The sequence below is a fragment of the Trichechus manatus genome, unplaced genomic scaffold (genome assembly GCF_000243295.1).
Source record: "Trichechus manatus latirostris isolate Lorelei unplaced genomic scaffold, TriManLat1.0 scaffold00109, whole genome shotgun sequence".
Classification (NCBI taxonomy): Eukaryota; Metazoa; Chordata; class Mammalia; order Sirenia; family Trichechidae; genus Trichechus; species Trichechus manatus.
Genome location: NW_004444045.1, coordinates 1,711,051 through 1,726,219, shown reverse-complemented (window position 1 = coordinate 1,726,219; position 15,169 = coordinate 1,711,051). Strand labels below are relative to the sequence as shown.

At 39.6% G+C, this 15,169-nt stretch overlaps 1 protein-coding gene across 2 annotated transcripts in view; it reads right to left on the bottom strand.

The window, feature by feature from the left end:
* The window catches only part of UBXN8 (UBX domain protein 8), a 20,382-nt gene extending 9,656 nt beyond the window's left edge, over positions 1 to 10,726 (bottom strand). The window contains exons 1-4 of one of the 2 annotated variants that reach the window (XM_004383384.2): positions 10,458 to 10,722; positions 5,544 to 5,666; positions 3,321 to 3,394; positions 236 to 358 (exon numbers count right to left, since the gene is read on the bottom strand). In XM_004383384.2, coding sequence (XP_004383441.1) covers positions 236 to 358; positions 3,321 to 3,394; positions 5,544 to 5,666; positions 10,458 to 10,545 — 408 coding nt within the window. In that variant the 5' untranslated portion in view covers positions 10,546 to 10,722. Of the gene's footprint in view, positions 1 to 235; positions 359 to 3,320; positions 3,395 to 5,543; positions 5,667 to 10,457 lie in introns of both variants that reach the window. The other variant, XM_023737830.1, reaches the window with a different exon arrangement.
* Between the last annotated feature and the right edge of the window lie 4,443 nt (positions 10,727 to 15,169).

Sequence of the window (15,169 nt, the reverse complement as noted above, 5' to 3'; positions counted from 1 at the left end):
ATAGAAGCACAACTGGAAGACTGTAATTGATGTCACTGAATTGTACATGTAGAAACTTTTGAAATGGTGTAACTTTGGCTGTGTATATTTTCACACAAAAAAGGTCTACCGGTTGTTAACCAATGTCATAAAACAACATGTGTACTACTGTTTCATGAGAAACTATTTGTTCTGTAAGCCTTCACCTGAAGTACAATAAAAAAAATATATATATAAAATGCGAGTATTTTCTAACCCCGAGCTTGTGACCATTGCTTAACTTCCAGGTTTCACCCGTCATCTGATAGAAGCGCTCTTCCAGTTTTTTCAATTTCATTTCCTGGTGAGGTTTTAAAACATTCTCTAAGTATCTGCTGGCCTGTTTAAAAAAATAAATTAGGTGTTAGTATACACAGTAATGTTCCTCAACGTGTATACTGTCTAAGAAGTTTTAAATAACTGGATATAAAATTGTGTTTTCACACTAACTCTGTTTTGCAAAAAAAGGCAGCACCTTCAGCTTTTGCTTCCCTCTGTAAAATTTTATATTTGTACGTAATGCAAAAAGAAACAAATGTCCTATACTTACATTTGTACGGTAGTCTGCCTATATATCCTTTAATGTGTCTTCAGTGCAACAAAAACTTACTAGGAGGAAGGGATACAAAGATGAATACGACATGGTTCCTGACTTCTAGGAGCTGTAAGTCTGAGCAGTTTGTTCACGGCTTTATGCCCTCTCATACTGTCAGATCCTAGAAGGCATGAACTTGTTTGGAGGAATGTTAACTATATAGTCTGATCATGGGAAAACAAAAAATATCTGGAATCAAAAGACATGGAATTGAGACAGCTGGTTTTGAAATGACAAAGTTAAGCCACTTGTCTCTTTCTCCTCTTGAAAATCATCCCAAATCAACAAGGGGAACAAAAAACAGAAACTCAGATTCCATCACTGATGACATAAACACTAACCCCCAAAGCACTATATCTGAACACAGGTGGGGGAGTAACTGATGTAACAGAGGAAAAGGCTGAAACCTAAGTGTCTGCAAAGGAGGACACAGATAAGAAGCAAGCCAGTGAACTCCACACACCCTGGAACAGCTCAGATCCTATGGCTGGGAGATGAAGTGAGGCACAGAGCTGAAAACGGGGTGGAACTGAGAGCGGGAGACAGGCCATGCATGGACCAACGAGTTTGCCGTGAATCAATGAGTATGATTATGCTAATTCTTTGCACCTGAGATTTTTAAAGAAAAAGAAAACATATAAATAAATAAAAGAGCTATTAGATCCCCGGACTTGCTATTCTATCCTACTGTACACAGCCACATGGAAGGTTTATTCTCTGAGAAACTGAACCAGAGAGGCTCCAGATTCACAGATCCTAGGCCGAGTGGGGGGCAGGGGTGCAAACGAAAACAGACTAAGTGAAAACGTATACACTGAAAGCTAAGACTTCTCGCCTCTTTCTCCCACTTAAGATTGTTGGCAGCTAGCCTTTAAGCCCCACCCCAGACCCACCCAAAATGGCGCTGGGAGAAGTAGATGTCCACTGGCAAAAGAATGAAGTGGGAACTGTACCTCACACCATATGTGGAAATCAACACAAAATGGATCAATGACCTAAATGTAAGTGCTAAAACCAAAAACTCTTAGAAGAAAAATAGGGGTAGATCTTCATGACTTTAGATTTGGCACTAGATTGTTTTCAGATGTGACACCAAAAGCACAAGCAACAAAGAAAAAATAGATAAACTGGACTTCATCAAAATTAAAAACTTCTGTGCATCAAAGAATAATATCTAGAAAGTGAAAGACAACCCACAGAATGGGAGAAAAAAATTGCAAATCATATATCTTTTATATATATATATATCCAGAATATTAAAGAACACCTACACTCAACATTTCTCCAAAGAAGATATACAAAGGGCCAATAATCACGTAAAAAGATGCTCAACATCATTTGTCACTAGGGAAATGCAAATCAACACCATAATGAGATTAAAAAAATAATAACAAGAGTTGGTAAGGACATAGAGGAATTGTAACCCTCATCCATTGCTTGTAGAAATGCAAATTGTACAGCCACTATGGAAAATAGTTTGGCAGGTCTTCAGAAAACTAAACATAGAATTACTGTATGACTCAGTAATTCCACACCTGTGTATATGCCCTGGTGGCACAGTGGTTAAGAGCTCAGCTGCTAACCAAAAGGTCGGCAGTTTGAATCCACCAGCCACTCCTTGGAAGCCCTATGGGAAAGTTCTACTCTGTCCTACAGGGTCACTATGAGTTGGAATCAACTCGACAGCAACGGGTTTGGTTTTTTGTTTTGTTTTTTGGTGTATACACAAAAGAATTGAAAACAGGTACTCAAACAAATACTTAGACATGAATGTTCATAGCAGCACTATTCACAATAATGGAACAACCCAAGTGTCCATCAACGGATGAATAAACAAATTGGAGTATATCCATACAATGGAGTACTATCTAGCCATAAAAAGTAATGAAGTACTGATACATGCTACAGGGTGCGTGAACTTCAAAAACATTACGCTAAGCGAAAGAAGCCAGACACAAAAGGTCACAAATTGTTTGATTCCATTTATCGTCAGTCCCCGGGTTATGAACATCCGACTTAAGTACAACCCAGTTACAAACCAACTCCAATAAAGCCTATTAAAAAATCAAGGTACATACAATGGTTCGTAATAACGAATGGGCGCTACTTTGCAACGTGCATCAAAACATTATTATTACTGTATTATTATGTTAAAGATGTTTTAGTATATCTGGAAGTGTTTCTTTAATGTTTTTTATGCATAGAAAGGTACACTATAACCTATACTACATACTATATACTAAGACAAACATTTGATTGACTGACGTTAGATACGAACTGTACCTAACTGTTCCGACTTACATACAAATTCAACTTAAAGACAGACTTTCAGGAATGGAACTCGTTCATAATCTGGGGACTGCTGTATATGAAATATCCAGAATAGCTAAATCCACAGAGACAGAAAGCAGATTGGTGGTCGCCAGGGAATAGGGGAATAGGGAGTGGCTGCTTAATAGGTACAGAATTTTCTTTGGCAGTGATGAAAATCTTTTGGAATTAGATAAAGGTGGTGGTTGCATAACATTGTAAACATACTAAACGTCACTGATTTGTACTTTTTTAAAATGATTAATTGTATGCTATATGAATTTCACCTCAATAAAAAATAATCTTGGCACATGCTGAAAGCCACAGACCTGAATTTTAAGTGCCCCAGATATTTGTGTGTTTTCTCCGTATGCAGTCTCTGGGAAGCATGCTTTACCTTTTCACCCTGTGCTTCTTGTTGCTTCTTTCTCACAAGTTTTTGTCTTTTCTCATTCTCTTCCTCTTCTTCATCTAAGACATCAATACATTAAAAGCTTTAATTCCCAACTATCATAAGTTGAACGCAATTTTCTCTGAAAAAGGTCTGTAGATTTTAACATTTTGAGAGAGACAAGAAGCCTTATTATAACAGATTCTATTTTTCAAATAATGCAACATACAATACTGATTTTTTATTCACTTGAAAAGCTCACTCACTATATTAGGCTTCATACAGTCTTAATTATGATTATACATTAGGTAGTTGTATGCAGGCAGGTAAAACAAATCCAAAAGTAAAATCTGCAACAAAAGCTCTGTTCTGAAATGAGGATTCTCTAATGTATAGTACTAAACCCATTGCTGTCCAGCTGATTGCGACTCATAGAGACTCTATAGGACAGAGTAGAACTGCACCATAGGGTTTCCAAGGAGTGGCCGGTGGATTCGAACTGCCAACCTTCTGTTTAGCAGCTGAGCTCTCAACCACTGTACTACCAGGGCTCCAATAAATCAACAGAAGAGCATAACCCTTAAAGCCACTGAAGACTGACTGCTTCTGAACTTTTAAATACACCTCATTTTGCAAACCATTTTATAAAATAAGGAGAATTAAAGTTTTGGATTATTCTGAAGACGTGTATCTCGTATCTGATGACAGTAGGGGAGATAGAATGTGTATGAGCAAGCTGATTTTTTATTCACTTGAAGAAAAGCTCACTATATTAGGCTCTGTCTTAGTCATCTAGTGCTGCTGCAACAGAAATAGCACAAGTGGATGGCTTTAACAAACAGAAACTTATTTCTTCACAATAAAGTAGGCTAAAAGTCCAAATTCAGGGCATCAGCTCCAGGGAAAGGCTTTCTCCCTCGGTCGGCCTTCTCCTCAATGTTCCCCTGGCCTTCTCCTCAATGTTCCCCTGGCCTTCTCCTCAATGTTCCCCTGGACTAGAAGCTTCTCCGCACAGGAACCCCGGGTCCAAAGGACATGCTCTGCTCCTGGCACTGCTTTCTTGATGGTATGAGGTCCTCCAGTCTCTCTGTAGACCTCTCTCTTTTGTATCTCAAGAGACTGCCTCAGGACACAATCCAACCTTGTAGATTGAGTCTTGCCTCACTAACACAACTACCACCCATCCTCCCTCATTAACATCATAGAGGCAGGATTTACAACATATAGGAAAATCACACGACATCAGGAATCATGGCCCAGCCAAAGTGATACACAGATTTTTGGGGGGACATAATTCAATCCATGACAGGCTCTATACACAGTCTTAATTATCGTTACATATTAGGTAGAGCCCTGGGTGGCGCACTGGTTAAGAGCTCAGCTGCTAACCAAAAGGTCAGCAGTTTGAATCCACCAGCCACTCCTTGGAAACCCTATGGGGCAGTTCTACTCTGTCCTGTAGGGTCGCTATGAGTCGGAATCAACTTGACGGCAAAAGGTTTTCTTTCTGGTATACATTAGGTAGTTGTATTCTTCAGTGGTGATTATATCTCAAAATTATCAACCAATAAATCCACCAAAATGACTTCTACTTCAACAACATAAACGTACAACTTAAAGTACAGAAATTGTGACAAGTATGTTTCCTTTATTTATAAAACACAGAATACCTTACCTAATAGTTTAATGTACGCAGCAGATATCCTCCTGATATCAAAATATATTTAAAACAAACTTTCTAAGAGTAAGTTACAATGCTCTCATTGAGTCTTCCATATGAGGAATTTCAAGTATGAAATCAAATATTAAAAAAAAAATCCAAAATCTATGATTGGGAGACCCTGAAATATCCACAGTGTCTTTATGTTTGGGTCAAATGGTATAATCTTTTAGGATTATGATTTTATTCATAGTTAATCTGAAATGGCTATAAATTAAATGCTGTATATTTTCTTTTATATTTTTGACATGAATAAACAGCAAAACAAAACACAATGTACCAAATTCACTACTGGCAAGCATCTTTCTAATAACTTGAAAATGTAGGCTTAGTTTTAGGATTCATCTTTTAAGGAACTAACTACAGTATGGTTTTAAAAGGCTTCTAGAACTCACAAATGTTTGCTTATCAAAACATCTATGAGTTTCTGTTAAGGGTTCTTATTGTGCAAAGTTCTAGAATAACAAAGAAATTTAAGTATAAAAAGGTAGCATAAAGGATACCCTTACCTTTCAGATAAACTCGAGAACATTTAAATGAGTTAAGCCAGGAGGTAGTCACAGAAATGATTAAAGTAAGAAGGCCAAGGAGTAAGAAAATCCGGCCACACAGCAAAATGAGATCTTTAATTCCTTATAAAGGAAAAAAAAATTTACAATTAATATTAAAAATACTTTTGATACTAATAATAAATGATATGTACTAGAAAAGGACACTAAAAGTTATTTTATGCAACTGCTTTATGGTTATTTCATATAATATTCCTTGTATGATAAAATTCATCATGGTTGTATATTACCAGAACAAGTTTTCAGAAAATCAAACCTCCACCGCACGCAAAACATCTTCCATTTTAGGAATATAGGTATAATGGGGGTGACTGACTATTACGAATAAGTATTACAATTGTCAATAATGAGTAAGTTCTGGTTTCCCTTCTACCCAGAAATGGGAATAAAATTACCCAAATAATTGACTATTAATCTGTGACAGTATCATCTTTTCAAGTTCTACTTCTATTTAAAAACAGTCATTTCCACTGAAGCACCAAATTCTTATTTCTCACAGTTAAACTGTTCAACCCAGTGCTTCTCTATTTCTCAATAAATAAAATTACTATTTACAGGTTTGCCTAGAAAAAGTAAAAAGTCATTATCTGGTCTTGTATCAAATATTTTTTTAAGAGTCTAGATTAAAATTAAATCAGTAAAAATGTACAAAGTCCCTATGTTACCTAATAGAATTTGCTAAGTGGTGGGGAGGGGAGATAAAAAAGTTGGGGGAAAAATTGGTTTCCACCCTCCAGAAGTTTGTAGTTTCATTTTTAATTTTAAAAAGTTACATGGTAGAGGTACAGAGAAACCATCTTACCAATGTGATCAGAGCTGGTAGTTAATTGGTTAACTAAAGATTAAAGAAGGAATTGTAAAAACTTATATACAGACTTAAAATATTTTATTTTTAACTGAAAACAGATATATGTTATCCTAAAAAAAAAAAAAAAAAGCAATTTAAAATTGTTTAGATAAGAAATACAGTTTTTTTTCCATCACACCCCCTCCAACTTTTGACAGCATTAACTATTGATACAGGTATTGTTCGATACAATATATAATTAAACGTTGGGCATGGCCAGCCATTACACAAGTAATACCTAGAATAATGGTATTTAGAGAAACCACTGAGTTGCGGGATTTAAGTTATATAATACAGGCAGTCCCCGACTTATGACGTGCTGGAGTTATGACAAACTGAACAAATGACCCTCTAGTTTTTTGGGTTTTTTTTTTTTAATTTTTTTGTACATCTTATCGTTACATCTTATTGTACATCTTATGTTGCAGCGTGTAATTTGCTGATGTTATCATTCTCAGATGTTCACTCACAGATGTTTAAAGATTGGATTTATAAAGATACTAATAATAAAAGGCAATAATAATGAAAACTAAAAAAAAGACATTCGACTTACGTTGGAACCAACTTACAATGAAGTCGTTGGAATGGAATTGCTTTTTGTTCTAATGAGCAAGCAATTTGGCGAATGTCACATGGGAGCATAAAAGGATTACATTTGTGTGTACACTGTTCAAATAAAACATTTCAAAATTAAGTGTTTCTGTTTTTGTTTTTTTTTTTTGTACCTACTCTCAAGAGCCCATAAGGAGGACACTTCAAAAAATAACAAATGGGAAGACATAGTAGGAAAAAATAGGGATCATTTTTCAATATAAGTCTAAAATACAGACTAGGTGAATGGACAGGTCTGGGAGTTTACCTGGGAATTTAATTAGAAGCTCTTGCTAAGAGTTATTAGTATCTCTAAGTACTGCTCCACACATAACTAGCTTAGCCTCCAGCTGTTGCACTGGGATGTATGATTTGTAAAATTGATTTAAATACTGTTACTGAATATTTGGAGAACCCAGTATCAAGAAACGAAAGAAAACTACTGCCAGTTCACGTCTGAGAGGAGAAAGTTAATTAAGTGGAAATTCCAGGAGCGAGATGGAGATGTTGCCCAGTTACATTGTCTAGAATTCATGGCCTAACTTTATTAAATTAGACATTGTGATAGGTTCTGGGAACACAAAAGTAATTAGAATGTGGTCTCTGCCCTCAAGAAGTGTATCTCCCCGGGGTTAGACCTGATCATGAGAGTGGCCATCTTCCTCCACCCCACAGTAATCATCTTCCCCTTGACTGTTGCTGTTGTTGGGTGCCAGCCAGTTGATTTCAACTCATAGAGATCCCATGTGACAGTAGAACTACCCCATAGGGTTTTCTTCGCTGTAATCTTTACAGAAGCAGATCGCCAGTTCTCCGGCAGAGCTACTGGATGGGTTCAAAATGCCAACCTTTAGGTTAGCAGCCCAGCGCTCAACCATTCCACCACCAGGGTTCCTTTCTCCTTGACTAGTGACTCAAATACTAGTGCAAAGTAGGAGATTCTAGATGAGCAGGGGAGATGGGGGGGTGCTGTAAAGGTAAGGGATCAGGTGAGTTTTAGAATAGGTGAATGTGTCAAAGTGGGTAAGCACTTGGCTGCTAACCAAAAGGTCAGCAGTTCAAATCCACCAGCTGGTCCTTGGAAACCTTATGGGGCAGTTCTTCTCTGTTGTATACGGTCACTGTGAATCAGAATCGACTCGACGGCAATGGGTTTGGTTTTTGTTTTTCTCATTTTGATAAAGGTCCTGTTATTCCAATATAGCTTGAGTGAGTAGGAGGCTTCTGGAGGGCCATTTGTAGATTTTTTTTTTTTTTTAAGTATTGTGATTTCCTATTTAAAGCAACATTTCTGGGCTCCTAACTCCTCTGAGGTGAGGAGGGAGGGTGAAGAAAGAGAGGAAATATATAAAGCTAAGTTTCATCACGGTCTCTAACCTCAGAACTTTGTTTAATGATGGAGACAGACAAGTACACTGATCAGTAATACGTCCAAAACCACTTCTAGTTCTCCATATGTCCACAGTATTCTCTCAGTTTTCCCCTTATTAATGGTATTACCAGCTACCTAGGGTTGTTCAACCCCATATGTGGGAGTCATCCCTGAACCCATCCACAAGTCCTGTTGATTCTACTTCCTAAATTTCAAAACTGTCCACATTTCATTTCCTGTTATCATCCTGGAGCCCCCGGGTGATGCAAACAGTTAAGACGCTCGACTACTACTGAAAGGTTGGCGATTCGAGTCCACACAGAGGCACCTCAGAAGAAAAGCCTGGCAATCTACTTCTGAAAACTCGGCCATTGGAAACTGCTTGAGCACAGTTCTACTCTGACACACATGGGGTCACCATATGTTGGAATCCACTGGCAACTAGTTGGATGGTTGGTTACCATCCTAGTCCAGGCCATCTTCACGATTATCTACTTCAAAAGCCTAACTTGCCTTACTGCTTCCACTATAGTTTCCTTCCAAAACATTGTCCACACAGAATTCAGGGTGACTTTTTAAAAACCTTACAAAAGTCACTTAACTTCCTTTTATCTCAGCTCCCTTAACTGTAAAATAAGGATTGTAATAGCACCTACCCCTAATAGTTGTGGTGCAGATTAAATGACATAAATAAAGTCATGAATAAGCACTTAACCAAAAAACCAAACCAAACCCGTTGCTGTTGAGTCGATTCCGACTCATAGCGACCCTATTGGACAGAGCAGAACTGCCCCACTGGGTTTCCAAGGAGGAGTTGGTGGATATGAACTGCCCACCTTTTGGTCAGCAGCCTGAGCTCTTAACCACTGCGCCACCAGGGCTCCTGAATAAGCACTTGGTATTTGACTATTTATAGGGGCTTAAACTTGAGCCACTCTCGCCCTTATTACTCTCCCTGATCCAGCCACGTGGCTTCATCGTTTTCCTCCAACATGTCACAATTCCTTTTGCCTAGAATATTCTTCCCCTGGTTTTTCACAGGGGTGGCTCCTTATCACCAGTCAAATTTCAGTTTAAAGGTTAATTTCTCCGAAGGTTTTCCAAGAAAAGAGAAAAAAAAAAAATCAAACCCGCTGCCATCGAGTCGAGTTCATTCCGACTCATAGCGACCCGATAGGACAGAGCAGAACTGCGTAGGGTTTCCAAGGAGCGGCTGGTGAATTCCAACTGCCGACCTTTTGATTAGCAGAGGAGCTCTCAACCACTACGCAGCAGGGTTCCAGCCACTAGGTTCATCTTCTCTTCCAACGTGTCACAATTCCTTTTGCCTAGAATATTCTTCCCCTGGCTTGTCACAGGAGTGGCTCCTCATCATCAGTCAAATCTCAGCTTAAAGGTTCATTTCTCAGGTTTTCCAAGGACCACCTTAAATTCGGCTCCTGTATTTTTTTTGTTTTAAATCATATCATCCTGTTAATTTCCTTTAGACTACTCATCACAATCTGAAAGTTATCTTGTCTTTATTTGTACCTGGACTTTTTGCGTCTGTACCTCTACTACCAGAGCCCTGGTGGCGCAGTGGTGAAGAGCTCGGCTGCTAACCAAAAGGTCGGCAGTTAGAATCCACCAGCCGCTCCTTGGACACCCGGTGGGGCGGTTCTACCGTCCAGTAGGGTTGCTATGAGTCGGAATCGACTCGACGGCAACGGGTTTTACCTCCACTACACGCAAACCTTCACCAGAGCTTAGAACATGTGCCCCGGGAACCTAACGAACTAAGTGCCTGACCTAGAGTGGGCATTCGACTATGAACATAGCCAATACTTGACGAAATTTTTCCCGACGACGCCGGAGACCAGCCAAGCGCGAGCACCTAGGCTCCCTCCCCGCCCGGCCGACGCCGAAGAGGGAGGCGGGCGCGGTGCAGTCTGGGAATCGTAGTCTGGGCCGCCCTGGCAGAGCGGACGGGCAGACGGTAATTCTAGCGACTTACATGGTTAAATGACCCAGTTGTGAGAGCCAAGAGGGAAAAATCAACACTTACCTAGATCCGGAATCCCACGCCGGAGCTCCAGACACAAGACGGGAAGAGCAAAGAGGAGGAAAAGGCCAACGACCCCACGAGAAGCCATTGCGGAGGGAGCCGGCTCTGACCGGAAAGCCCACCCCTCTGGTTGGTCGGCCCCTCGAGGGTGCAGCGGAGCTCCTCCTAACCAGAGTTTTGGGAGAGGGCTAGGCCGTAAAAGGTGGTTGGTGGAACTGAGATAAGCCCCTCCGTTTTTGAACTCATGGTCTGAGACCTTACTTCACAAGAAGTGGAAGTCACCTCCCCTCGTCACATGACGTCCAAGGGAGGCAGGGCCTTAGGCGCCCGGCCGCGGGCCAAGTTGCGCGAAGGCGAAGCGCGGCCTCGACGGTGGTGGCCCTTCGGCGGTGAGTTCTGCGGAGGCTCTGCGAGAAAAGCCCTCGAGTAAAATGAACTGGCAAGGCAAATGTGCGGGCGGTTGAAGCCGTGAGGAGGCAGCCAGGCCTTGTGGCGGAAGGCGGTGATTGTGGGCTTTGGGGTCCGAGAAGCTAAGCACTTTCTCTCTCAAACCGTTCCTGCAGAAAGACAACTCCAGAGTGGGGACTGGCACCATATACCTGCCCCCAGCACACCCTAATCCTGAAGACCCGCTCTCCTTTGTCAGTTTTGCCAGCACGTGTTTTTGTGAATGACCTAACCTTGGCCTCAGAGTTCATCTGTGACCTCATGGCACCCCAACTCACCTCTCTGCCACTCCTGTCAACCTGCAACCCAGCCAAGCTACGGAGGTCCTATCAACCTACAAGATTTCATACTTTAAAATTCCTTTTACTAACTAAACTACCAATCCAATGTAGTTCAACTAAGACTTATTGAGCACCACGATTTGCCACCTACGGTGGAACTCCTGGAAATTCAAATATAAGTAAGTTACTGAATTTGTCCTCAAGAAACTCACTTTAATGGGAAAGATAGCTGTATTAAACAGACAAATACAGTCCCTGAGTTCTATGATAGGGATATACAGAGTACTTCCGACCCCTACCCTGAGGATTTGGGGAAGGCTCTCCTGAAGGAATTCATGCCTAAATTTTGTCATAAAAGCTAGGAATTTGTGGGGTTAAGGATTTGGAGGGATGGGAAAGAAGAGAAAGGCGAGAAGAAGGCTGGGATTTCAAGTTTAGGAAACCGAAGAACTCAGTGGTTAAGGAGCCCTGGTGGTGCGGTGGTTAAGTATTCGGCTGCTAATCAAGGCAGTTCGAATCCACCAGCCACTCCTTGGAAACCCTATGGGACAGTTCTACTCTGTCCTATAGGGTCGCTATGAGTAGGAATCGACACCACCCCCCGCCGGGAATGGGTGTAGTTTTCTTTGGTTTGCTTTTTGGTACCAATGGTTAATAATAGTGCTGCAGTTTAAAGCATAAATGAAGGTGTAGGTTAAGGCTAGGGCCATGGAGGGCTTTGCTTTGTATGTAGTTGAGAACTTTATCTTGGAAGTGAAGATGCAAAATATGAGGGCACAATCTCAAGATCAGTAAAGAGAGGTGATATAAATTACAATGAGGCATGATATGTCAGTTAAATAATCACGTTAGCTAACTATACAGACTCTCAGAAGTTCCCATTTGTTGTCTGCATATATCTGGCATCCATCATGCATGAGGATAGGAAAGAAAGGAAGTTCTGTAGTCCTTACCACTTTCATTTTGGTACGATTTCCCCTTTTAGGTATTTTTCTCCTTCCCTGGCTTTCTGATTTAATATGAATTTAATTACCTATGCTTTAAAATTGTGGTAAAATAAATATAAAATTTATCATTTTAACCACACTTAAGTTTACAATTTAGTTCATTAATTATATTCACAATGTTGCACAACCATTACTGCTATTTATTTCCAAAACTTTCTCATCACGTGTTCTAGGGTAAAAACATCACAAACTTTAGTAAAGCGAAAAGAAAGTTTTATTTGGCATATATTCAAAAGGGCAAAAGCGAGAAGTGGACAGGCATGCTGCCAGAGCTAATATCTGCCCGAGACGAAGAAATGTTAATAAGCATAAGTGGGAAAATGGACAAGCATGCTGCCACAGCCGTGTCTGCCAAGTCCAAGGAATGTTACAGAGCCATCAGGGTATATTAACATTATAAATGGGGAAGACCTTTGAAAGCTTCACCTTTTCACAGGTTGGCTAAATACTGTTAAGTCACCATGATTCTACATTTTGAATCCGCTTTCTTAACAGTCATTGGTACACGTTTCAGTGACAACAGTCAGGAGGGTCTTCACTGGTCCAACAAATCTTACTATTCACTAAATGCTAATATAAAAAAGATAAGAATGGGAAGTATGTGGGCCTTTTATGCTGTGTTATTAGTATACGTGAAAGATTCCCTAAAAGATGTTTTCCAGATTGTTCTACCTATTGTCTTTGTACCTCAGGGCCCAGTTGATGTGTCCTTGTGAGGCCTTGTGGGTCCTTGTGAGTCCAGCTCCAGCTGGGTCACATTCTGGGACAAGGAATAATGGCTCCAATATTATCTCCTAAATCATGCCCTCCTTTTGATTGGCGATTGGAGATAACACATCTATGATGAATACCTGGACTTAGTCGGGCTCCTAGATGGCAGCCATGGCAGGCTCTTTAAACTCACAGTGCTCGTTCTCCACTAGATACCATCTGATTCTTCACCAAGATCTTAAATAAGAGTGATGTTCCCATCAATCGCATTGCCAAAATGAGCAGACTCAATGTGCATCAACATTTTAGGACGAGACATTCTTTTGCCTTTTAAGTGTATAAGACAATAGAAGATAAGTTTTATTATGCCTCATACTATCAGAATTCAGACTAAGCATATTACTATTCCTTGCAATAGTGATCTAGCCCATGTATTATTCCTAATTGTAACCAGCCAAATAAATCTGGTGTTAGTAGCGTGTTACAGTGTGTAACCAAGTAGCTTGTTGTCTAATTCTGTGTATATCCTGTTCTACTTTTCCTGTGTTATTTATCCAAATGCAACAACAGGTATTTGCTGCAGCACAAACTGCACCTTCTTGGGCTAATAAAAAATCTAAGGCTATTCTGTTATCTCATGTCACCTGGGTTTAATGAGGTCAGAGATTGCAGTCTTGTTTCCATCCCACTAGCAACTTCGTCTGCTGTTTGTCCCATAGTGACTGACAAATCGTGTAAAGATTTTTCCAATTCAACTATACCATAAATAGGAATTAAATCTCTTAGAAATGACCAGCCCCACCCTGTGTTGGACCAATGGCCTTTCTTCTATTCTCGTTTTACCATGTGTAATAAATTAACATTACCTTCCCGGTATTTACTAGCATCATTACTGTGAATACCTAAAGGTAATCCTAAAGTTCCCAAAGTGCATTGCTCATGTATTTTTCCAGGAATCTAAACAAGAGACTGCCCACGTAAATTCACTATGAGTTGGAAGGGGATCCTCTAATCTAGTATCGTTGGATCCACCACACAAAAACATAAGGAGCACACAAAAGTTGTCTAGAGAAAAGAGAAGGTATAGAAAAACTTACATGTGACAACCAAGTTTCCATTAGAAAATTAATGATTAGCAAGATAATACAGGATGGACCTCTCCTGTTGGAGGTCTTCAGTTAATCTATTTAAAACATATTAACTGTTCTTCCTAAGATCAAGCTGCCCCTCCTTGGTTTACCTATTAACAATCATGGATCATTTTCTGAGAAGCAGAAGTGGAACCTAAGCCAAAATGGAACCTGAGCCATGAGGATATCTCTTCTGAGAACCTGATTTCTTTAAGATACATAATTTTCTTAAACATAGTAAGGGGGTAACAGTTTGATTACAAATATTAGACAGGTATTTCATACAACATTGTCTTGAAAACTGATTAAACTAATTACTGATTTACTTTAAACATAGCTCCCAATCTGATCTTCAGAGTCAGTTTCACAAAACAGACTGAGTTCTTCAAATAAGCACAACACCCAGAGCAAAACGGTCTTACTAGTTTATCTGGACCATTATTTGACTCAAAAGTGGTTTAGGAACCATTTTTTTTTTTTTTTTCCTCAAAACTCGAGGTTCAAAAGCACACTCAAAGGCAATAAATAGCCTGTGTAGGTTACACTGACCTCCATGAAAGCCAGAAATCTGGATTCCAGGAGAATTACAACTCTTTCATCATTCCTTCCTTTGGATCATAATCTTGTTATAGAATCTTTGATCAAAAATGCTCAATAAATGGTAATTGGGCACCATATGGTTTTTAAGATCCCAGGCACCATACAGCAAACTAGGCGGTAGAATAGAAACACTAACAATAATATTAGGCCAATTGTCTGAAATAACCAGTGAAACCATGACCCTAAGGTCTTTGAACCAAGGAGACAAATCTCATGGGGTGTTTGTTTATACATAAGCAGCATCAGTAACTGCTTTTTACCTGCTTTGACAACAACTACATTCTGCAAAACCTCAGATTGGGTGTCAATATAAACACAACAATATTTATCTATTAAGGCACCAACTGTTCCTTGAGAAACTAATAGGAAATCTAATGCTATTCTTTCTATTTTGTAAAATCATAGCTCAAACTTCAGACACTTATCTGGTTATATTTACAACTTTGCTAAGTTTACCAACAGGAAGTTCTAATTCAAGAGTTAAAATATCTAAACCCATTAGTTAGATAACTTAGGAGAAGGGAAAATAGTGTCTT